Raw genomic sequence first — 26,584 nt, 5'->3', positions numbered from 1 at the left:
GTTAGTGTGGGTAGAGGTTATACTCGACAACCAGAATAAAGTAATAATTGAGTTCTTTTACTGACCCCTCTGACTCAGATGATATAGTTGCTTAAAGTTTCAAGGTAAGTTTGAGTCTCAGTCCAAATAGGCACCTGACTCTCACAATAATGATTGGTAATGGCTACAACATATAATCAATATGCTGATGAAAATACATGTTTAAAGTCAATTGTAGGTGAAAACTTTGTCAGAATCTCTTTTTTTTTTTTTTAATTAATTAATTAATTTGAGCAGTTACTTCAGAAGACCACGCAAAGTGTAAATGGTTGTGGTAACATACTAGACCTCTTTGCAACACTCAGTCCTGAGCAAATAGAGATCATCTTGACAGATACAGAAATTAGGTTGTAATAGCAAGACTGAAAACCATAATATCCAAATCCACCAAAAATAAATGGAAAATATATCCTTAAAAAAAAAGTATATAAAAATTTCCTTGACACCTTCTTAAGAGACAGCTTCCACACTCTGCACACTGTCTGGGCAATCGCTGACCAGAAGTTGCTCAAATTTAAAGAAATAATGTTGACAGCAATGGAGTGTTTAATATGAAGTAAATTAATGAGAGAGAACAGATCCCCCATGGTACAGAAAACAGGTCAGGACACTGTTGCAAAAACAATGAAACAAGCACGCCAGATTTAGGACACTGGAAGGTAAACATTGTCTTACAGAAGCTTGAAACATAGTGTGGACTAAGATGTGAGATGCTTTTTGTAGTTTCCACAATGAAACTGGGAGAAAATCCAAGGAAGTTCTAGTCATATGTAAACTAAACTGGCAGCAATACACAATTGACACCATCACTGCAAAGTAGCAATGGTGATGTTACCAATGACAGTGCCACTAAAACTGTGTTAATAAACACAGTTCTCCATAATTCCTTCACCAAAGATGATGCTGTAAGTGTTTTAGAATTAAGAACGGCTGCCATCATGAGTAATTCAGGAGTAGATATCCTCAGTGTAGCAAAGTAGCTTACATTTAATAAAGGTGAGATTGTATACCAGTTAGAGATTGTATACCTACTTTCTGAGTAGGCTGGTGAAATAGCTCTACTTCCAACAGTCCAATAAAACTGCTGACTTGATGGAAGATCTGTACCTAAAGACTGGAAAGTTGCACAAGTCACACTAACACAAAGAAAGGAAGTAGAAGTAATCTGCTGAATTATAGATACATATCACTGACATTGATTTAATACATCTTGATAGTTGCACTCATTAGCATGCTGCTTCAGGGATTCGTGGCGGTGTGCTGGCCCAGGACTGAATTCACCCAGCGTATTAACAGCGAGGGCTGGTGTGCCGGAAAACCTTGATGTGGTTTTTAGGCAGTTTCCCACATTTGGTTAGGTAATCAGTCGGCTGATAGTCACGTCCCACTTCAGCTACGTGATTCACAAAGATTTAGAAAACATTCACTCACTTTCAGATGAGAGCACTAGATACAGACAGTTAGGTACACTAATTCCATCCTTTGAGAGGAGGGGTTTGGCAACAAAAAGGGTGTCAGAGGGATAATTAACATGCCACCCCCATATAGATACGAGGTGAAGGCAAAGGTGAAGAAGAAATGATGACGATTTACTGTAGGATATTGCAAATATACTGTGTTCAGACATTACAAAATACCCCAAAGAAAATAATTTAATGACACACAACTGCCACAAATTAACACAGTATTGTTCATGTCAAACACAACTTGTTCTTTATCAAGATGGAGAAATGACGGCTATCGACAGGGACTCTGAAGTTGATTCCATATTTCTACAGTTCCAGAAGCATTGTTCACAAGCAGCTTCTAATCAAATTTTGTGTCTATGGAGTATCTCCCCAGTTGCACAACTGGATTCCTGACTACATGTCGGAAAGGTCACATTTCATAGTATTTGATGGGTTGTCATTGAGTGAAACAGAAGTGATATCTGTTGTTCTGAAAGGAAGTGTTATAACCCCTTTGCTCTTCCTCAAGAAAATGTTACAGGCACTTAGCTGCTTTAAACTATATAAATAATTTAGGAGACAATCTGAGCAGGATTTTGGAGTGTTTGCAGATTATGCTGTCATTTACCATCTATTAAAGTCATCGGAAGATCAAACTGAGTTGCGAAATGATTTAGACGGGATATCTGTATGTTGTGAAAAGTGCCAGTTGAATAAATAATAAAACGTGAGGTCCTTCACATGAGTACTAAAAGGAATCCATTAAATTTTGCTTACGCAATAAATCTCACCAATCTAAAGTGTGTCAATTCAGCTAAATTCCTTGCTATTACAATTACAAACAACTTAAACTGGAATGATCTCACAGATCTCCTCCCCCCCACCTCCCTCCCCCCTCCCGCCTCCCGTAAAATTTTTTACAAAATTTCAATCACTGACATTCTCCTCTGAGTGTGAAAAGATTCAGATTGACTCCTTGTGTTGGCAGAAGTGACCATCATAATAAAATAAGAGAAATCAGAGTTCACATGGAAAGATTTAGGTGTTCATTTTTCCCATGTGCTGTTGGAGAGTGAAACAATCAAGAAATAGTCTGAATGTGATTCTGTGAACCCTCTGCCAAGCACTTAAAGGGGGATGTAACAGAAAATGTAAACATTTACTTAAAACATCATTACAGCCATATTTATTAATGTGCTAATCTAAAATTGTGCAAGTGTAAAACAAAAGAGCTATGTTTTAATGGAAAAATACAATAAAAATATGCAGGATTAATATTTTGCCAGAAATTTGAATTTTTAATTTTTTTATTGTCTTTATTTATAAAAAGTCATAACTCAAATTCTAATCATGCAATTAATTTGAAAATTTTATTGTAGTCTCCTGAGAAGGTTATAAGACCACTGAACTACAATTATTAATTTATGGTACAAATTGTATCGTTAACAGAGTTTTTAATTTTGCACATCCAAAATTAACTTTTGTTTCTACATACAATCATCTAAAAATCTGAATGTAATTGCAGTATCTCGTATTTTTTTGTTCCACGGAGATGCAACACGTTGTGAACAGTTCCTGAAAATTTCGTAGCATTAGCACATATAATTTTTGAGAAAAGGCTTCTAATAACATAAAAAATGTAAAACAGAGAAAATGAGGTTCAAAGATATTCTTCTCATACTTCTACATGTAATAAGCTTACCTCAATTTCAAAATCCTCCATACTGATACTCTTTATCCTCCAGTTTCTTCTACTGTCCTCTTTGAATCTGCCTGATCTGTATTTGCAGGTAAGACACTGATCTGTTGGCTTTCTTGACCCTGCTCTCGCAATGGTGTAAAATGCGTTCGTTGTAAACACACCATGATCTATACCAACTCTCTTCAGTACTTCAATTCTGCCATTATTCCATTATTGTAACATAAAACTGCATCATAGACACCTATTTTGAGTGCTTAAAGACCACAGAATGTCTTTTTTGAGCATCTAATCCAAATTAAATTATTGGGGCTTTCATTTGCATTTTGTGTCTTTCCATGAAGACACTTCCTCAATAAATCAGGGTTTGCAAGAAACCTGAATGTTGGCTTAATTGCATTCATAACAGGTTCTGGTAATGAGTGTTTATGTGAATACGTCTCATTTCTGTTGTTGAACTTACATCAATTGTCTTTTGGACACAGATAGTGCATTGGTCAGTGGATAGTTCATGGAAAAAAATTGCCCACATAGCATGCCTCATTGCCTCTAAATTATGTGTTTTTTTCCTGACACTTCTCCCATAAAATAACTGAAGAGAATAGGTTTCTTTCAGAGTAAGCCTGCCTTTTCCTCCTAATGGTTTTCCATCCGAGTATGTCACCTTTCTCATCTTTCAGCAAGCAACAAAGCCTCTTTTGGATGTGGCAAACACATTCCAACTTTTTTATTGTTGTGTTGTACAGATTTTTATCTGTTACAACTTTGAACAAAGAGGAGTCCCCGTCACCAAGGTATTTAGTGTATCTAACACCATACCGGTCCTCAGATCTGGAGAACATCCTCACAACTGCAGCATCCTTCATGCCCCCACTTGAACCACTACGATTTTTAGTGCATGTTACTGCATACTTTTCTTGCCACAGTTTCTCACTGTCTTCATTGTTGGACATTTTCCTTGTAGCACACTGGTGGCAGTATTTAGACATAATTTCTACGTATAAAACTTTACCTGAGTTAGTACCAACAATAGATGCTACTCCATACAGAGATGTGTGACCCCTTTTCATCTAGGTCCCATCTACACACACACACACACACACACACACACACACACACACACACACACACAGGTCAGTAACATTTGTAGGAGATTCACTGTCATGATTATCTCCCCGAGGATCTATTTCTTTTTTTTTTCACCAATTCTTCCACTGCTTCCTTCATAGAAACTTTGGCAGTATCACGCCATCAGACATTTCTTTATTTATTTTTTCAAACCTTGTGCAGGGTGGAGGAATGGTAAGAAAACCACACAATAAACTACCTCCTTCCCTGCCCTGTACAAGGCATTTCAGAGCATATACTAACCTAAAATTGCTTTCATAGGTACTGGTGTCAGTTTTTTTTTTGTAGGAGGAGAATGAAAATTCATAGCCACATGAATTACAAATTAATTTAAAATCACAAGCTATTCCCACTCTTCTTTCTTCAGCAACGATCATGCATTTCGTATTTTTGCAGCTAACACTTGAACATGAAAACTTTATAGCCTGTCGGAGAAGCTCTAAATCAATAAGTCTGAATCCAGTGGAATCCATATCAACGTCATTCACACGCCTGTATATTTCTCCTGTCCCAAGTTTTGATGCTGAAACTGAGAGCTTATCTTCTTCATTTCAAGCTGCTTCCTCTTTTTTGTTGCTAAACCGATTTCCACGAAACCTCTGTTTCCTAGACACAATTTTGCCACCACCCATTATGCACAAATCTTGACTTTCATGTAAAGACTTGTGAACTCAGCCTTCCACCTACTAATATGTGTTAGTATTGTCAAAACGTAAATAAACCACATGCAAGAAAGTTTTCAGGCAAAGATATAGATGTCAGCCAGAGATATAGATATCATAATTACTATTAAAAACAGTCTTGATCACGATTTATTTTACAAGGTGACCGGTTTCGACCACTACTGTGGTCATCTTCAGACCATTGAGTAGGAACCCCTTTCTGTTGGAGAATCACAAAGTTGTGATTCTCCAACAGAAAGGGGTTCCTACTCAATGGTCTGAAGATGACCACAGTAGTGGTCGAAACCGGTCACCTTGTAAAATAAATCGTGATCAAGACTGTTTTTAATAGTAATTATTTACAAGACATTGATCACTGCTGTTCCCATAATGCATTCAAAAGTAATATAGATATCAGCCAAAGATATTAAAAGAAAATAGCCTGCACACTGACTAAAATTCCGCTGAAGAAAGCAGTTCCCCAAATGTTGGAAAAGGTGGGAGTGGCCACCAGTGCAGAGTTAATCAGTTTAACAATTTAAAGGCATTTCTAAAGCTGGTATCCCCATAAAATTCACACACAACATAGAGTAAACTGTGTAGATCAAGAAAATAATATTAATGAAAAATCCATTACATCCTCCCTTAAATGTGAATCGCAGAATAGTCATGTAGATGTTAGATATTGGGAAAATGTTACCTGTGTACAAAGGAGATTACTTACAAAACATATGTGAGACTCATCGTAAAGTGTGTGAGCCCCATATCAAACAACAAATAAGGCTTCTCAAACATATACTGAGATGGGCACAACAAATTTCCACTGGTTTGTGTTTGACCCGTGGGAGGGTGTTGCAGTGATACTGAAAATTCTGAATTGGCATACAGTTTGAAGTGAGACATCACTATCCCGCAAAAGCCTACTTATGTAATATCAAGAAATGGTGTTAAAAGAATGATGTAGGAATACAGTACAACCTCCTACATATCACTCCCACAGAGACTGTGAAGACAAGAGTAAACTAATTACAAAGCACATAGAGGTATTTTGGCAGTCATTCTTCACACACTCCATATGGGAAAGGAATAGAAAAAACATTAATACAAGGTACAATGGCGAGTAGCCTTGATATACATTTCAGTGATTTGCCAAGTATGGGTATCATCTTGTAAACTACACATTTCAACTCTTTCAGCCCGAAATTTTATTGTTGGTTTGAAAAAAGTAATTTGATGTTTATCATGTAACCTAAGCTCTTAGTAATATATACCTTAGTAATGTGTATACCAAGTTTCCTTTATTGTTGTTAGGATATAGTTTCCCTTATTATTAGTAGCATGTAGTTTCTCATGTTGTTACTGGCATCAAGTTCTTATTTTTGTTGTTAGCATCTAATTTCCTGTATTTTTGTTAAAATTTATAGAAAATACAAAATGTACAATGTACTGTGCATTGTGAGAGGAGTGTTGCTGACAATACGCAGAGTATCTCTCTGGAATGCAATGGCGTCTTGGACAACATAAGTTCCAAGTACTTTATTTCTTTTATGTTATTTATTGGAACAGATTCTGTTTTACATTTAACGAATTTTAATTTTCGCTGAATTTACAGTGCAATATGTGTTAAACAATATTGAAAATCGTCCAATTTTTAAAATTTTTTTATCTGTGTTTTTCTGTTGCTCCCTTCTACAGCCCAATAAGGGTGAAATCTAAGCATGAAAATCATTCATAGTGTCCGCATTCCAGATCTTATAAAAATTCAGTCAAGTAAGTCTTAGTAATAGGTCCTTAAGGTAAACCCTACCCATTCCATGCTACATCTCTTTACAATTTCAGACTTTAAGACTTCAATACCTTTTTCCAGTTTTCTTATCCCATCTACTCACATGATCCTCATTCCCTGTTCCTACACAGTTAAAAGTAGAGGTGAGTCATTTTTGAAGTGACAGGTTCATAGGAACAGTTCACTAAAATGAGCAGAACAACTGAGGAATGTCTCCTAAGGAACAGTCCCTCAAGTCATTCTCGTTCCTGTCTTCATCTCATTTGGTCAGTCCCTCATTCCTTGTTCCAGTCAGGCTATTTCTTGTTTCCGCCTCAGGTCTTGTTTCATCAGTCTTTTTCTGTTTTAGGTAGTCACTCTTTACATTGTTCCACATCCACTGTTCTTCATTCAGTTGTAGTTCCTTTTGTTCATTGAGTTTACACAATACTGCTCAATTTCAAACCATTGTTGAAATCTTGACTTCTGTTTCTTTGGATGTTTCATTCTGCATCCATAGAAAAAAAACCCTTGTAAACCTAATCTAGCAACTTATTCGTCATCGCAGATTGGTTACTAATTGTAAATTATTTTTCAGCTTATGTTGTTGTTGTGGTCTTCAGTCCTGATACTGGTTTGATGCAGCTCTCCATGCTACTCTATCCTATGCAAGGTTCTTCATCTCCCAGTACGTACTGCAGCCTACGTCCCTCTGAATCTGCTTAGTGTATTCATCTCTTGGTCTCCCTCTATGATTTTTACCCTCCACACTGCCCTCCAATACTAAATTGGTGATCCCTTGATGCCTCAGAACATGTCCTACCAACTGATCCCTTCTTCTAGTCAAGTTGTGCCACAAACTCCTTTTCTCCCCAATCCTATTCAGTATCTCCTCATTAGTTATGTGATTCAGCTTATAAGTAAAGAAAAAAAACTGATTGTAATACTTGCATTGAATATATGTTGCAACAAGTATTATTCAAATTTATTCTCAAGCCGCATAGTTTTATAGTTACCATTTTCTAAACAAAGGCCGAATAAAGTGATTATTTAATCAACAGTTGTAGGATTCAGTGACCTTGTGTTTTTCTGAAGGAAATATATGTTATATTTTCAGACATAGGCTCATATATTTCATCTGATATGTACTCCATGACTTACTCTTGTGTCCAATATCTTCAAACGTTTTGCTGAAATAGTCATATACTGCATCAAAAGGACAGTGTGCGTTGACTACATCTGATATTTATCATTCTGTAAACTGATATTGTGTGCCAAAACTTCCAGTTTCACTTGCGTAGATATGATCATGACATTCCACTTCTATCATGACTGCATAGTTACTTGTCAACATATCTGACCCATCCTTAGTGTGGCTCTTGTGCACAGGTTGAGTGTCCCCAGTTTTACCTAAACATCTGGTTCGAGTTGGCCTCTAACAAACCATTCTCTGTTAGCTTGAAAATCAAGTCTGCCATTGCTGGGCACAATTTTCTGAGAGGAAGATGGATACATTATGCCAGATTTAGTCTTGTTCAAGGATATCATGTAAGTGTTTGCTTTCTAAACAATCAGTTTGGTTTTCAGCAAGGAAAAACACCATATATGCAGTTAACAGTTTCATTGAGATTATAAGTACATCATTAGACAAGAGCAATAAAGTGGCAGGAATTTTCTGTAATGTCACAAGGGCATTTGATTCTGTAAACCATGGAGTGTTTATTTACAAACTTCATTAGTATGGCATTAGGGGCAGTGCCCTACAATGGCTTAAATCCTACTTATCAAACAGAAAGCAAAGAGTTAGCCTCTCTTTATATGGGGCAAATTATTATTCTGATTGGAAAAAAATATCTCAGGGCATTCCACAAGACTCCATATTAGGCCCAGTTCTATTCCTCTTCTATGTTGATGACTTACCATTAAATATCTTGTCCCCATCAGTTCTATTTGCATATGATACTTCTGTGTTGGTTGAAAATCATTTGGAAAAAAATCCCATACCTGTGATCAGTACTGTCACTATCTTAGAAACTTGGTTTCATCTAAATGGGTTGAATCTAAATATAGTGAAGATTCTCATGACGAAAAATGTGAACAGATTATGATTGTTCACAAAAACCAAGATATAAAAGAAGATGACTCAGTTAAATTCTTAGGTTTAAATGTGCATAAACATTTGAGCTGGCCAGGACACATAGAGTACCTAACAAACAAAATGAACAGCTTTGCATTTGCAGTGCAAATATTATAAGCTGCTATTGACATGGACACAGGACAAATAGCATATACAAGCTAGCTACCTTGAATCTATTATTAGGTATGGTATTGTTTTTTGAGGTAACATAGTGCTGATACTAAAAATACAGAACAAATATTTTGAAATATGTGCGCTATAAATCATAACCATGTCTTCCATACACTAGACATGAAGTATTTTAGGGAAACCATTTTGTACATTCACATGTTACAAGAAACAAAGAAAATTTTATGCTCACCACCCACTGACTCAAACTGTATGTCCAGGGACCTCAGTATAAGGGAATGAAAATTTATAATAAATTAAAAGGAAACAAGTTAATGCAGATGAATTTAGGTTCATTTAAAAGCAAACTGATGTGGCACTGACACTGAAACGTTATTTCTCAGTGGGTGAATTTATGTAGGACGTAATTTGAACAGGATACAATGTACGAGGTGCATTCAAGTTCTAAGGCCTCCGATTTTTTTTCTAATTAACTACTCACCCGAAATCGATGAAACTGGCGTTACTTCTCAACGTAATCGCCCTGCAGACGTACACATTTTTCACAACGCTGACGCCGTGATTCCATGGCAGCGGCGAAGGCTTGTTTAGGAGTCTGTTTTGACCACTGGAAAATCGCTGAGGCAATAGCAGCACGGCTGGTGAATGTGCGGCCACGGAGTGTGTCTTTATTTGTTGGAAAAAGCCAAAAGTCACTAGGAGCCAGGTCAGGTGAGTAGGGAGCATGAGGAATCACTTCAAAGTTGTTATCACGAAGAAACTGTTGCGTAACGTTAGCTCGATGTGCGGGTGCGTTGTCTTGGTGAAACAGCACACGCGCAGCCCTTCCTGGACGTTTTTGTTGCAGTGCAGGAAGGAATTTGTTCTTCAGAACATTTTCGTAGGATGCACCTGTTACCGTAGTGCCCTTTGGAACGCAATGGGTAAGGATTACGCCCTTGCTGTCCCAGAGCATGGACACCATCATTTTTTCAGCACTGGTGGTTACTCGAAATTTTTTTGGTGGCGGTGAATCTGTGTGCTTCCATTGAGCTGAATCGCGCTTTGTTTCTGGATTGAATAATGGCATCCATGTCTCATCCATTGTCACAACCGATGAAAAGAAAGTCCCATTCATGCTGTCGTTGCGCGTCAACATTGCTTGGCAACATGCCACACGGGCAGCCATGTGGTCATCCGTCAGCATTCGTGGCACCCACCTGGATAACACTTTTCGCATTTTCAGGTCGTCATGCAGGATTGTGTGCACAGAACCCACAGAAATGCCAACTCTGGAGGCTATCTGTTCAACAGTCATTCGGCGATCCCCCAAAACAATTCTCTCCACTTTCTCAATCATGTCGTCAGACCGGCTTGTGCGAGCCCGAGGTTGTTTCGGTTTGTTGTCACACGATTTTCTGCCTTCATTAAACTGTCGCACCCACGAATGCACTTTCGACACATCCATAACTCGATCACCACATGTCTCCTTCAACTGTCGATGAATTTCAATTGGTTTCACACCACGCAAATTCAGAAAACGAATGATTGCACGCTGTTCAAGTAAGGAAAACGTCGCCATTTTAAGTATTTAAAACAGTTCTCATTCTCGCCGCTGGCAGTAAAATTCCATCTGCCGTACAGTGCTGCCATCTCTGGGACGTATTGACAATGAACGCGGCCTAATTTTAAAACAATGCTCATGTTTCTATCTCTTTCCAGCCCGGAGAAAAAAATCGGAGGCCTTAGAACTTGAATGCACCTCGTATTTCATATTGCAAGGAATACCATTATAGTGTTGTTATTTATTGTAGAGCTATTATTTATTAGTGTAAAAATCACTCTAACTGTGTTCAAAATTTTTGACATGTCTCCAGTGTGCACACCAAATGGACTGCAAATGCACTTCATTACCTAAATAAACCACAATTCCACATTCTTACAAGAAGTAAGCTATAAATAGCTTTAATTGTTTCCAATTGTTATGCATAAATTATCAATACAGGACTGCTTGACAACACTGTATATTATGTTAGATACAGTGTGCAGTGAAACAGAGAATTCAGTTGACCATATCAGTTTTATTTACCTACTCAGTAATGCCTATAATTGTCTTATGTGGAAAAAAACTTTGGACTAAAAATTATTACTTACAAGCAAATTAACATATAAACTCATACATACTAACAAGTTGCTTGCTACTCTCTACCATATCCTCTTTTGACATACTTAATTTCATTTAGAGACATAAGACAGAACTTGAACCTTTACAAAGAAAACTAGAAAGTTCTAAAGATTATAATTGTTTTTAATTAAATTTGTTGCCTTTATGTGGCAGACAATATAGCCATTGCTTATATTAGTGACTTCAATTAAATTTTAAAGACAGTGTTTTTTTAACATCCCTATATGATATGATCAAGATCTCCATCATGTTCTGGATGTTTGCTACATGTAGGAGCGTCCGTCAGTCTAATCCTGTAGATATGTGTAGGAAAACGCGCATTTCCCAGCCTTATTGTAATAATAGATGTTACATATCTGCTTGGTGAATTTATCTGGCCATACCAAGGTTTTGTTGATATAGTGCACTGCACTGAACTGAAGTGAATGAAACCATTTTCGTGCTGCGGTATTTGCCATTGGGTTTCCCATTGATCATAAGCCTCTTTTTCTGATATGTATGTAGGAAGTCAGAATATGGAAGTTGTGTAAATAGCAAGTATCCTTCTTTGATTTGTTTAGCTAAGGCCATGTAATACTTCATTAGGATGAATGCCCAAGTATCCCTTTACCCACATTAGAAGAACGAATTTAATTTCTTTGGCTTTTGGTATTAATGTTATCACATCGTAAATATGCCTTTAAGCAGCTTTCCATTTTCAATGATCTAACTGGCCCAAAGCCCTTTGAGTTTGTCGGCAATAGCACTTCGTTTCCTACTCAGTTCCAAACTGAACTGCTTCTTTAATTGTTGTTACTTCTGCAGCATAAATACTACTTAATGGTGGCAATAAAAACATCTCAGCTATTTGCAACTTAGGGCAGTAATATGCACAACTAACTCCCTCATTTCTTTTAGAGCCATAAGTATGTATTTGCAAAAAATCTTGGCATTTACTTTCCAGGCAATTTATTACATCGCCATTATCATTAAACTACTCCCCCATTCTGCCTGCTAGATGAAAATCTTCAGGCTGGCAGTCTGTTGTTTCATATTCATTACTGTACATTCATAATATTTGGTACTTCTGTATCAAAGAAAACATAAATCTGAGACATCTGAAGCCTTTCACTAACAGTGGTGTTTGTTTGTCTTCGCCTTGATATCCTCTTTCTGCCAGTCACTTAGTTTTAGAAGGACTTACTTGGTGGCGAATTTATTGCTCCAACGCACTGTCTAATAGCTCAGAATTGAAGTACATTTAGTTTCTTAATACATGTTCTGGGGCATATCCAAACAGAAAACTTCTGTAACACATTGCAGTGTGTGTCAGGAGGAGAATGTCCAGCTGGTTTCCCCATCACATATGACGTACACCACCTAACACATTTAGGATAGTTTACTATCCAGAAGAAGCCCCAATACCTTTGCTGATGTTTGTACATTAAATCTAAAAGGTAAACAGGCTTATTGTATTCAGTGGCTACATTGGATGTTTTCATGTAAAGAAAACTACTTATGATTTTGCATAGAATTAGCAAATTGAGTAAAAATATATCTGTGATGGTTAATACAAGCTATTGGAATTGATGTACAGTATACTAATACACAGGGACTAAAAACAGTAAAGAACCCCTCCACTACTTGTTGAGTTATGTGAATTGAATGAAGCAGTTTAGAGGAAGACATGGAAGAAAAATTGGAGAATTTCACAAAGATGTTGAAATGAACAGCGGTTAAAAGTATGACCCAGGAAAAAAGGTGATTAAGTAATTGAGATGAGATACAGAAAAAAATTGATTACAAGCAAGCAGCAACTAGGAACTATATTAACATACAGAAAGACAAAGAGAAAACCAACTGACACTAGAAAAAAGGCCATTGCAAAAAAGAAAAAGAAAATCACAGTTAACTTTGGGAAGTTTTTGTATCATCCTGAGAAAATAATGAGACAAAACTCCTCTTACAAATTTATAAAATCTTGGAGTTTATGAAGTTCAGCAAAATGTTAAATTCAACTTGTTATCCGCTAATAGCATAAGGAAAAGATAGATTGCTGCTTACAGTAAAGATGACATGTTAACTTGCAGACAGGCAAAAAGTATGCCTGTTAGCCACTTCAGAAGAAGAAGAGGAAGAAGGAATTCTGTGAGAGGAACATAAAATTGTAATAAATTACATGAAAAACTAAAGGATCAACAGTGAAAACAGCATAAATATAAAACCTTATAAAAATCCAAGTGAGTCATCTTTACATTGATCCCTTTTCTCTCCAAAACCTGATTTGCTTTGGGCAAGAAATACCTAGGTGGTGGTCATAACCTGCCATCAGGCCAATCAGTAAAAAAAAGGAAACATAAAGGGTGTGGATAATAACAATGGAATAAATTTTGTTGATTTTTGGCTATAAGATATTTACTAACGTTATCAAATTTAAAGTCCATTATACTGAGAGAACATTACAGGAAGAGAACAAAATGCCGTAGCCAATCTGACGTGATGGGGTCATTTTGTACCCTTTCAATTGAGCCCTGTGACAAAACAGGGATCACAATGCTGATGCCTGAGCTGCTGCGTCTCCACAAATGCCAAGGAGTAGATGCCCGTCTTACTGGGGCATCAGGACTCCCGGCATTGGCCATCATGCCACATAGCGTTTGCTGAGGCTGGTTTATACCTGTGGGGCAAGCCCATGACTGGAGAAGGTGGCATCAGGATGATTGTTCTGCACATGAAACGTCTTAAATTATGCTAGAACAATTGATCTGGCCGTCTCTTCAGATAGGTATTGAAACTTTAGTGTTTGACTTCCCTGGCCACCCTGTGTGAAGAGGGACAAGCCAGAAGTCTAAGAGCAAAGTAATGTATTCAGTTGTTTGTATGTGCTTGAACTGATGGGGTATTTTTACTGCGACAAAACATTTATTTTTTGCAGGGAATATTGAAGATAAATTTGGAGAAATTGAGTCGTTAGGAAAAATGCACAATGGATTGCTATTGACTCTCTTCTGCTGCACGATCTACAGCTCTTCAGTCCTGGAATAACTGGGTAACATACCAGTGACCATTGCTCCATACAAGATTTCAAATATGGTCCAAGGAATCATCTTCTACCAAGACCTTTCACTCTTAAACAGTAGAGGAGCTACGGGCTAATCTTCCCCGATGAGGTGTACATTTTGTCCCAAGGACAATAGAATACGTATGTGTGTCTTTATTTTAGGCTTTGAAGGGCATGTCTTTCTCAAGAGTTAGCCATGATGTGCAGGTGTGTCATGGAACTTTATACTCATCGTGCATGAGGTGCTTTTGATGCCTGTGCTTTTGTCGTATGTCATTCCACTGCACAGTGGACCCAGAATGCGGTAACTGCAGATGGTCACTCCATGAAGGCAGTCCTTGTGAGCAGCCATCTCTGTGTGTCAGTTGCATGGCATACCACTTTTTTCCAATCTTCAAGAAACACAAGAAAATAAAGGAATAGAAATCTATTGACTGCCTGCTGTATACTAAGGCGCACAAAAAATATGAATGCCCACATCCTGTTGGTATGACATCCAGTTGCCATCACTTGTACTACCTAAATATTTTTGAAACCAGTTCTCCTACCACTCTCCTCGCTTGTGGTTCCCACTGTACATTGGTTCACACTGATCAGGTCAGTAAGTGGATTCCCCTTGGGAGCACTTCGGAAGCAACGGTAGTGAGAGTCCAAACTCCTCAGTGATCACCATTTGCAACCTTTACATGTATACAGGCAGGCCCTTATTTACCTTGAGTTTACCTCCTTAACAAACAACCTTCTCCCTGTTTTCTCCTACTGCAGGATTTTAAAGCCCTCAGCATCTCTTGTGTGGGGTAGTATACCACTTTGTCTGGTAAGGGCCTTCTACTTTGCCAATTTCTTACTGGCCATAATCTGTTTTTCCTCAGTGATAATGCCACTCTCCACTCCAGTGCTGCCAGTGGCACCCTTTCAACTGTAGATTTAATGATCAGGATTGCTGAAAAACCCTAAAACATTTAAAGTGACATCCTTCACAGATCAACCTCATGAGTTTTAAATGACTTTGTGCTAAGGCTTACTATCTAGTTAAACAGAGTAAGAAGTAATGCTCGGAGCATTATGTCTCCTTCCTGGATACATACGCCTCTTCATCCCAGTGTGGGCCACCAGTGATCCACAGATGTTCTGGGTCTTGTCCTTCAGGATGGTGTTTGGACTGATGCATTGACTCTTGCTGAAAACTTTTTGACCCACTTTGCAGCAACATTGGCATTCTCTTCTTATCTAGCTGTCTTTCTACTGCAGATACAAGAAGTTAGAAATGCCCCCCCCCCCTCCCCCTATGTTCCACCCCCACCATGCCAAATCATATAATGAACCTTCCGCTGATGGGGAACTGCTTCAGGCTCTTGCCTTGTCTCACAGCATGGCTCCAGGCTCTGATTCAATTCATCATCACACACACCAACACCTGTATGTTGCTCAAAGGCTACTTCTACTTGAGGTCTTCAACCAAGTTTGGCGAGATAATATGGTCGTCCCAGTCTTTAAGACAGGCAGAAACCCAATGTCTCTTCACAGATACTGACCAGTTACCTACAAACATGCTCTGCAGACTGCTTGATAGGATGGTTGTCTACAGATTAAGCTGGGTTCTTGAAACTTGGGACCTTTTGTTCTCTCCATCAGTGTGGTTTTCAGGATGAACGATCTACAGCTGACCATCTGGTCCAGTTGTAAATAGCAGTCCAACAGGCTTTTTTTCTAATGCCAACACACACACACACACACACACACACACACACACACACACACACAGAGCACTTGGTACCATCGCATTTTACTTACCCTCCATGACTGGGGCTTTTCTTTTTATATTAATCAGTTTTTATCCTACCAGTTGTTCGACATTTGAGTTGGTACTTCATTCAGCTCGCCATGGATCAATCTACTTCAAGGTCCTAAATTCTCACTTTCCCCATGACCTTTCAGCGTCTGTTATGTACTGTTCCTCAGGAGTGTCAGGATGCTAACATCTTTTACACTGGTGGATCAAAAACTGTGTATGAGCGTGGGTTATGCTTTTGTATCTCCTGCCAGTCAGGAACGCCAATCATTGCGAGGAACATGCAGTGTTTTGTAGCTATTAGAGAATCTACATCTACATCCATACTCCGCAAGCCACCTGACGGTGTGTGGCGGAGGGTACCTTGAGTACCTCTATCGGTTCTCCCTTCTATTCCAGTCTCATATTGTTTGTGGAAAGAAGGATTGTCGGTATGCCTCTGTGTGGACTCTAATCTCTCTGATTTTATCCTCATGGTCTCTTCGTGAGATATACGTAGGAGGGAGCAATTTACTGCGTGACTCCTCGGTGAAGGTATGTTCTCGAAACTTCAACAAAAGCCCGTACCGAGCTACTGAGTGTCTCTCCTGCAGAGTCTTCCACTGGAGTTTATCTATCATCTCTGTAACGCTTTTGCGATTACTAAATGATCCTGTAACGAAGCGCGCTGCTCTCCGTTGGATCTTCTCTATCTCTTCTATCAACCCTATTTGGTATGGATTCCACACTGCTGAGCAGTATTCAAGCAGTGGGTGAACAAGTGTACTGTAACCTACTTCCTTTGTTTTTGGATTGCATTTCCTTAGGATTCTTCCAATGAATCTGTCTGGCATCTGCTTTACCGATGATCAACTTTATATGATCATTCCATTTTAAATCACTTCTAATGCGTACTCCCAGATAATTTATGGAATTAACTGCTTCCAGTTGCTGACCTGCTATATTGTAGCTAAATGATAAGGGATCTTTCTTTCTATGTATTCGCAGCACATTACATTTGTCTACATTGAGATTCAGTTGCCATTCCCTGCACCATGCGTCAATTCGCTGCAGATCCTCCTGCATTTCAGTACAATTTTCCATTGTTACAACCTCTCGATATACCACAGCATCATCCGCAAAAAGCCTCAGTGAACTTCCAATGTTATCCACAAGGTCATTTATGTATATTGTGAACAGCAACGGTCCTACGACACTCCCCTGTGGCACACCTGCAATCACTCTTACTTCGGAAGACTTCTCTCCATTGAGAACGATGTGCTGCGTTCTGTTATCTAGGAACTCGTCAATCCAATCACACAATTGGTCTGATAGTCCATATGCTCTTACTTTGTTCATTAAACGACTGTGGGGAACTGTATCGAATACCTTGCAGAAGTCAATAAACCCATGCTGATTCCTACAGAGTAGATTTCTAGTCTCCAGAAAAGTTATTATACTCGAACATAATACATGTTCCAAAATTCTACAACTCATCGACATTAGAGATACAGGTCTATAGTTCTGCACATCTGTTTGACGTCCCTTCTTGAAAACGGGGATGACCTGTGCCATTTTCCAATCCTTTGGAACGCTACGTTCTTCTAGAGACTTACGGTACACCGCTGCAAGAAGGGGGGCAAGTTCCGTCGCATACTCTGTGTAAAATCGAACTGGTATCCCATCAGGTCCAGCAGCCTTTCCTCTTTTGAGCGATTTTAATTGTTTCTCTATCCCTCTGTCGTCTATTTCGATATCTACCATTTTGTCATCTGTGCGACAGTCTAGAGAAGGAACTACTGTGCAGTCTTCCTCTGTGAAACAGCTTTGGAAAAAGACATTTAGTATTTTGGCCTTTAGTCTGTCATCCTCTGTTTCAGTACCATTTTGGTCACAGAGTGTCTGGACATTTTGTTTTGACCCACCTACCGCTTTGACATAAGACCAAAATTTCTTAGGATTTTCTGCCAAGTCAGTACATAGAACTTTACATTCGAATTCATTGAACGCCTCTCGCATAGCCCTCCTGACACTACATTTCGATTCGCGTAATTTTTGTTTGTCTGCAAGGCTTTGGCTATGTTTATGTTTGCTGTGAAGTTCCCTTTGCTTCCGCAGCAGTTTTCTAACTCGGTTGTTGTACCACGGTGGCTCTTTTCCATCTCTTACGATCTTACTTGGCACGTACTCATCTAACGCATTATGTACGATGGTTTTGAACTTTGTCCACTCATCCTCAACACTATCTGTACTTGAGACAAAACTTTTGTGTTGAGCCAACAGGTACTCTGAAATCTGCTTTTTGTCACTTTTTCTAAACAGAAAAATCTTCCTACCCTTTTTAATATTTCTATTTACGGCTGAAATCATCGATGCCGTAACCGCTTTATGATCGCTGATTCCCTGTTCTGCGTTAACTTTTTCAAATAGTTCGGGTCTGTTTGTCACCAGAAGGTCTAATATGTTATCGCCACGAGTCGGTTCTCTGTTTAACTGCTCAAGATAGTTTTCAGATAAAGCACTTAAAAAAATTTCACTGGATTCTTTGTCCCTGCCACCCGTTATGAACGTTTGAGTCTCCCAGTCTATATCCGGCAAATTAAAATCTCCACCCAGAACTATAACATGGTGGGGAAATCTACTCGAAATATTTTCCAAATTATCCTTCAGTGCTCAGCCACAACTGCTGCTGAGCCAGGGGGCCTATAGAGACATCCAATTACCATGTCTGAGCCTGCTTTAACCGTGACCTTCACCCAAATCATTTCACATTTTGGATCTCCGTCAATTTCCTTCGATACTATTGCACTTCTTATCGCTATAAACACGCCTCCCCCTTCACTGTCCAGCCTGTCTCTGCGGTATACATTCCAATCTGAGTTTAGGATTTCATTACTGTTTACGTCTGGTTTCAGCCAACTTTCTGTCCCTAGTACTATATGGGCGTTGTGACCGTTTATTAATGAGAGCAGTTCTGGGACCTTTCTGTAGACGCTCCTGCAGTTTACTATTAGCACATTAATATTGTTATTCCCTGTTGCATTTTGCCTACTCCTACCTTGCCGCGTCTCAGGAGGCGTCTTGTCGGGCCTCGGGAGGGAAGTATCTAACCTGCTAGTCATGAATTCCTTGCTGAACTTAGTCATATTGCTGCTTGGTTGTCTTCCTTCTGGTTCCAAGTCATGTGGGTACCTCAGAAAATGAACTGGCCAACTATTTAGCTATAGGAGTGATTACTCGTGTCCATTTGCTGTGCCTCTTCCCAGATGTGGATTTGCAGGTGCGAATATGACCTCTACTTATATGGAGATAGAATGACATTTGGTTGGCTACTGCCCTCTCTAATAAACTCTGCACTGTCAAGGAAACGACTGCTGTCTGGCACACTTCCTTCTATTCCACCTGGAAGGAATCTACTTTGGTCATAGAAGGCTAACCCATAGTTTTATTTTACATAACGAGCCACCCCCACATTGTAGTTGTGTAGTCTTATGGAAAGTAGCTTATATCCTGATGGAATGACCCTTCTATTGGCCCTCCATGACCTTCCAAATTTTTTGCCTCAGACACTGGCAGATGATTCACAGATGGTTGAGCAGGTTGGTACAAGGATTTAGGCTACCTTGGGGCGGGGTCATGTTGGCTGCAATTGGGGCACCTCCTGCTGCATGCTAGGTCTGGAAGCCCTGGACCATACCTCGTTGACTGCTGAGTCTTTCTTCACTGTCTTACCCTGTTTTAATTGTTTCTAGATGTGGTTTGTCTCTCATTCTACTGCACTCATTTTGCTATTTTAGAGGTAGCTCTCAATTCAATAGTGAGCACTCTTTAATGCCTTGACTGCACTAAAGCAGGGGTGAGTGGCTGTAATAGGGGCGACTGCCATCACACAACGAACCCCAGGGATATCCGTCTGCTGCCTTATCTATTTCTCTTCTCTTATTATTGATTGTCCAGCTGATATCCATTAAATTATCAGCCTTCTCACATATACTATTCTGAATCTCCCGACTTGGATACATTCTTTGCTCTGCCTTCAGCCTTTCATCAGCCTGTTGGGATCAAATGAGAGGGTTGGGACTTTTCTCACCATTGGATGTGAGCCTTGGGAGACCCATCATGTGCTCTGACCTAAATGCTGATCTTATCCATACTCTTATGTGTAAATTCTTTCTCAGCTCTGGCATCAGTATTGTCTTCAGTGCCTCAGTCATAGTGTTTCTATGTACTTTCATTGTCTGAACAAGCACTTCACAGACATCTCTAATTTTGGATGAACTACTCATGGATTGAGGTGCTGTGACCTCGCTGTTAAATCCCTTAATGCCATGTAAGTCAGTCAACCAACCAACCAACCAACCAGCCAACAAACCAAAATCATTAACAATTTAGTGGGGTTCTGTGAAATATCGTTATCCTTTGGCTGGAAAATTCAACAGAAACACGGCTAGCACTGCCAGCAAGCATCAGTGAAAATTTTGTCTCTAACAAAAGTTGCTCCGTCATACGATCTCCCACCCTTAGACATTTGTTGCAAAGAGTTTGAAACTCACTGTATATGTAAGACAGTGTAAGAGGTATTTCTGCAGGTTTTTTTTTTTTTTTCTTGTCTTTTTGAAGTATTTGAGTTGATGCACAGCTACTTTACTTTCCTTGTCTGGAAGCTGATAGAAATGACTTGTATGATTGAAAACACTGAAAACACTGCATATCACCACCACCACCTTAGGATTTTCTTTATCTTGATATTATTTCACCCTATCTATTCAGTGCATTATCCTGCAATTTCCAGTGTTTTGCTTGTGTTTTGCCTTAGTCTGCCTACTGCTTGTACTTAATTGATTTCTCGATTTGTGGTTCTAGTTATCTATTTTATTTTATCATTGTATCTAGTGGCTCATCATCCTAAATTATATTCTTTCTTCTTACTGCCGTTAATTTCCTCCTGGAGTATTGCGCCATTTTTTATTGTGACTGATACTTCTGTCAGTATTTTGTTGTTATGAAACTGAGTGGAGTGGTGTAGTAGTTAAAGTAGTTCAAAAAGACTAATTCACTTTCCTCTGCCTTTCATTACCAAATCTCAGCTCAGGCTTAATTGCTGTTGGCTTTGTTTTCATGAGGAAATTTAACCTAATTGAAGAGGTCAGTGGAAGAAATTGGTGGCCATCAGTTTAGTGGCGATTTGCCTGATCAAGTTATCTGCTGTACGAGTGGCACTCAACGTGCAACACTTTTTTATTTTTAAACATAGGTTGGATTTATTTAGGATTCCATTATACCATGTTGTTCCCCACTCTTTTGACTACAAAACCAAATTTTTCAACAAAATCTTCATTCAGTGCGACAACCTTACTAGGAGGTCCTGTATGCTCACATGGTACCACTCTACTAGTCATTGTAGGAGCCAATGTCTTGCTGTATCATTAACCTCCCCACCATCCATGTACTGCTTTCCATGGAGGGCGTCCTTCATTGGGCCAAACAAATGGAGATCAGAAGGTGCGAGGTCCGAGTTGTAGTGTGGATGAGGAAGGACAGTCCAGTGAAGTTTTATGAACTCTTCTTGCATGCACAGATTTCTGTGGGGCCTTGTGTTCTCATAGAAGAGGAGAAATTCGTGTGCATATTTGTGGCTACGAACACATTGAAGTTGTTTCTTCCGTTTCCTAAGGGTAGCAGATGGCAGATTGGACAGGTTTGTGCAACCTTGTTGCAATGATGACAGATGCCTCACCCAAAGTGTATGAATATCTGTGATGCTCTGGTTTTCTATCAAAAGAAATCCACAAACAGCTCTCTGTTTGGGAAGCACCTCTGTTGCAGATGCCACTTTGAAGGCTGCATATAGCACCCTCACCTATGGGAATTTCGTGAAACTGTAGGAGCTGAAGCAGGAATATTCCATGATGTCACATAACAAATTCCACATTTTGTCAACCGAAGCTGTTTGGGAAAAAAATGTGTTACCTTACTTATTGAATGCCCATTGTAGTTTCAAATGCACCACATGTTGGTAACAAGTCATTCCACATACACCACTAGGAAATACTATCTGTTAACTGCTCAGTCTTATTGCGTTTATATTCTTGTCTTTCAGTTTAGCCAAATATGTAACATGCAACAACTACAATATGCTCTTGTGGGCAACCACTTTCTTCTGCTGATCTCTTCAGTATTTTTATCTACATTTTGCTGTAATGAAATATAAGATATTTACTGTTTTATTTATTTTTCTCTGTTATTCCTATTGTGTATTCCTGCTGTTACTATGGACTGCATTTCTTGTCTTTCCACCCAGTTTACTAACATTCTTGTGTACAGTTTTGTTCAGATTTCAGAATGCAAATCTTTTCTGTTTCATTGTGTAAAATCCCACTAAAAGACTTGGAAGGTTGGAAGATGTGCACATTTCTTCAGAATGTGTGCACACTGCCTCCGGAGTGTGTGCGTGCGCTACACTGCCTTTGGAAGCTGTATGCATTGTTTTCTAGTTATTGTTTGCAAAATGTGTATTCTTTGCTTTCGGAAGGTGTATTTTTTTGGATATTTATCTTCCATTTCCTTGAACCTATGTGATTGATGATGAGTTGTAGGCATTTTAATATTTATGATTATTCTTTTATTCCTTATAATTGATTTATAATTTATTGTTTGTTTTGTTTGTCATTTTAGGAACTTGAGGAGTTCTGCTTCAAGTTTTGTCTGAATCACATGACAGCTGTAGTTCAGACAGATGATTTCAGTAAACTTGAAGGTGACACCCTAAAAGATTTTATACGTAGAGCTGCTCATAATGGGGCATTTAAGTCATAGATTAATTCTTGTGTTCTCATCTTGAGCACACTCAAATATGATTACAATGAAGATTTAAATCTGTCTGAAAAAAAAGAGACACATGAATTGTCTAGTGTTGAACTCTCCCACGCGGTAATAATTTTTTTGGGGATGGAGCAACACAACAGATTTTTACACTGGTAAATGAGTATTGTTAAATTATGAATGACCTGTGATATACACATCAGTATTCTGTGGCACGTAAAGATTTTATATGTGAGTGTAAAGCACTGGTTTCTGTATTTTTATATTCCAACATGCTGCGATCTAAGATTGTTATTAGCAAAGTGTGAAATTCTTGAAATTGTTAACTAACTTTTATTTGTAATTTAGTACTGTTGTAAATAAATCTGTTTGTACTTGTTGTTGTTCTCAATTTGGTATAAAATTTCTGTGTTTTCTCGTGAATTTGATATTCAGTATTCTAGCATATTATATGCAAAAGAAAATGTGTGACAACTAGAGCTAACTTTACATATTTGATGACTATATGAAAATATTAGTTGGTAATAGAGCAGAAATTAATCATTTGGTTATGAGAAATAATGCATCGCACACAATTTTTGAGACTTGTTACCAGAAATCATGACAGTAATAGTGAAGTAAAGTACAATATATGCTCACTATTTCTCATTCACCACCAGTTTTCATATTTTTAAAGTTTTGCTTATTTTTCTATTGCAAATGTAGAATTATATTGCTTGATATTATGTTAATACCTGTGTAAAATCTACAAGAAGATATATTAAATGCTATAATTCTTCTTGTATAAAAGGAAATGATCTGAGTGTAAGGCTTGGTTCAACGCCTGGTTTTCCTGCCAGGCAGCTTCACAGCAATGCTCATTTCACTAAAGTCATAGTTTCATTCTGGGACCATACATTGGTTTTCAGCAATGCTTTTTCCTCATTGAACATCGTAATAAAACGTATTTTGAAAACTGGCCACCTAGGATTAACAGAGCGACAGCAATGACGGGCATAACTAACAGAGTAACTGCACAGTCTTAGGTGTGAATGTGCTATAACTCCCACATTTGTGCAGGGTTCTGTTGGATTTAAGGTCAGTTTGCAAAGCTGAGGTAGGAGTGGCACAGTCATAACAGTTGTTCAAATACCTTTTATTTTACTACTGATGTCATACCACAAAGAAACTCACTCATCAAATAGCATCACAGCACTACCAAGCACATATCTATGCTTGTGTTATGATGGGGAAGGGAGGGGGGGTGAGCACCTCAGGAAGCTGAACAATAATTCACTGAGTACAAGCTAGGTGAACATGGATTTCCTGAGCTTGGGACTGGTAAACACCATCAGTCCTCTGTAACCATAAGTTCTGGACATCCTCCAGTGACTGGTGATGCAGGAACATTGTGTGTCACAGGGAATGGGAATCTTGGCTTAACCAGTTGAATTGTGAGGATGCACTGTGCACCGATGAAATGCATGGCTATTGAGCAGAATAGTTGGTGGGCCATCTTGCCACACCTCTGTTTTACAAGGCTTGCCCAGCCAAGAGGGCTCTGTAAATGACTGAGAAAATAGTAAAAGTAATGTGGAAAAGTGGTATTTAGTGTTATTAAACATGTAACAGGTTTGCTTAAGAAATTGTCAGCTTTCCACATCCACAAAACTTCAGAGACTGGTGGGGCAACTTAAATCTGCCAAGAGGTTTTTAGCCTAGCTGCTTTACCTGCACAGATGTCCTCAATAACCGGCACCTCCTCCGATAACTGGCTGAAAAGCTGGCAGTGAAAATAAGCTACTATCAATAATGTAGTCCACACCAAAGATTGAAGTGCAAAAATTTTATACCACTTCGATGTAGTCAAAACTACTGTTTACAGCAGTTTGGGGTTCTCGTGCTTCAGTTCGGTACATGTAAATAGGTAGCTACATACTACACCTGACAATAGGTCTATACAGTCTGAATGCAGTAACCTAACACAGACAAGTCAGTTTGCTATTGTTTCAGTGTGGCAAAAACAAATTTCTTAGGATGAAGTCCAAACCATTTATAATAGGTGTTTCAGTGTTTGTTACATTGTATGTGATCATCAAAATTAACCACAAGTGCACAGCAAGACTTTGTTTTCATTAACCCTAGGACTCACTCTGGGGTCATAGGTGACCCCAATCATCTTTACTATGGATAAAATAATATTTCTATTTCTTGTAAAAATCCAGAATTTTATGACTTTTACCACTCAGTATTGTAGTTCTCTCACAAAAATTTTTAGAGCGCTTGACGCAACATTTAAATCAATAATTAACAAAAACTACTGTTGGGGTCAATTATGACCCCAGATAGATTATATGTAACATTCATAGAATGTATAGATTATCAACTATCAATCTCTTTCTTAGGTATTTTGAGTTGGTAACACTGAATTCAGGTGTTATTCAGGTGTTACTCAGAACTAACCTCAAACTGGAAGTTCGTTTGTACGTTTGTTGTACGTTTGTTGTTGCAGTGTAATTTCAGCATGGATGGAATACGTTTTGCTCCTGGCTATAGTGTAGAACAAGCTATGGAAGACTTATTTTGTAGCAGTAGTGATTCAGAAGGTAGTGACGCCGAAGATGATGGAACAGAGACACAGGTAGACCAAAGTGATGAAATTTGTTTACATGAATTAGAAGAGAATGATATTCTTGCTGAAAATGATGACAGTGGAGAAGATGAAAGTGCAGCACTGGTAAGCAGGGGTCGGGATATTGCATGGAGTACAAAAGAACCATCAATTCGTAGATTTCCAATCCGCAACATACAACGATTTTCAGCAGGTATTCCTAGTACTGTTAGTGTTAGCTCAGCTGTTGACTGTTTCAGGCAGTTTATTACTAATGAATTGCTGGATATAATAGTTCAGTTCACAAATCAACGGGAAATGAATTGAAAGTGTCTGGAAAATTCGGTGTCTGGCGTGATACAGACAGATGCGAACTTCTTTCATTTTTAGGCTTGCTGATTCTGTATGGCGTACAGAAGACTCTGAATATGGAACTCCTCTATTCCGTGCTACTATGTCGAGGAGGCGATATTAGGACATTCTGCGTTCACTTCGTTTTGACGACCGCATCACAAGACTTGAAAGGAAAGAGAGGACTGGAAATAAGGCTGAAGCTGTACAGGAAATATTTGATTTGTTTGCCGTGCAATGTCAAACATCATGTATACCTTCCAGCAACATTACTGTTGATGAACATCTTTGCGTATACAGAGGTCGGTGCAGTTTCAAGGTCTACATTCCTTCAAAGCCAGGAAAGTATGGCATCAAGATATGGTGCACAGTAGACTGTGAACATGGTTATCTGACAAATCTTCAAATGTACACTGGAAGGAGTGGTGATGTGAGAGAAGTGAATCAAGGCAAGAGAGTGGTCTTAGATTTAGTGCGTCATCTGGCTGGCAGTGGTAGGAATATTACCACTGACAATTTTTTCACGAGCTATGACCTTGGCCAAGAATTGTTGAAAATGAAGTTGACACTTGTAGGTACTCTACGTTCTACAAGAAAAGAAGTCCCAAAAGAGTTTTTGCCTTCGAAAACTGAGGAAGAATGCAGTACCGGATTTGCATACAGTGGTAAAACCCTATTAGTTTCGTATGTTCCAAAAAGAAATAAGGCTGTGCTACTCCTGTCAACACAACGTCAATCATTTGAAGTGCCCAAAGAAAACAACTTGAAACGAAAACTAGAAGTAGTGTTGTATTACAACTCAACAAAATCAGGTGTTGATACGCTAGATCAAATGAGCT

General features: G+C 38.7%; 1 protein-coding gene across 4 annotated transcripts in view; it reads left to right on the top strand.

The window, feature by feature from the left end:
* LOC124596070 (RCC1 and BTB domain-containing protein 1-like) overlaps window positions 1–23,195 on the top strand; it is a 196,996-nt gene extending 173,801 nt beyond the window's left edge. The window contains exon 13 of one of the 4 annotated variants that reach the window (XR_006978279.1): window positions 22,658–22,775. Coding sequence is in view for 2 of the 4 variants with exons in the window: in XM_047135052.1 (XP_046991008.1) it covers window positions 22,658–22,798 (141 nt within the window). In the remaining 2 variants the exon portion in view is untranslated. Of the gene's footprint in view, window positions 1–22,657 lie in introns of all 4 variants that reach the window. The other 3 variants (XR_006978280.1, XM_047135052.1, XM_047135055.1) reach the window with 3 other exon arrangements.
* The last annotated feature ends 3,389 nt before the right edge of the window (window positions 23,196–26,584 follow it).

This window comes from Schistocerca americana, chromosome 2 (genome assembly GCF_021461395.2).
Source record: "Schistocerca americana isolate TAMUIC-IGC-003095 chromosome 2, iqSchAmer2.1, whole genome shotgun sequence".
In the NCBI taxonomy this organism is placed as follows: domain Eukaryota; kingdom Metazoa; phylum Arthropoda; class Insecta; order Orthoptera; family Acrididae; genus Schistocerca; species Schistocerca americana.
Note: the sequence above shows the minus strand (reverse complement) of the source record. Positions and strands in the feature narration are given on the sequence as shown.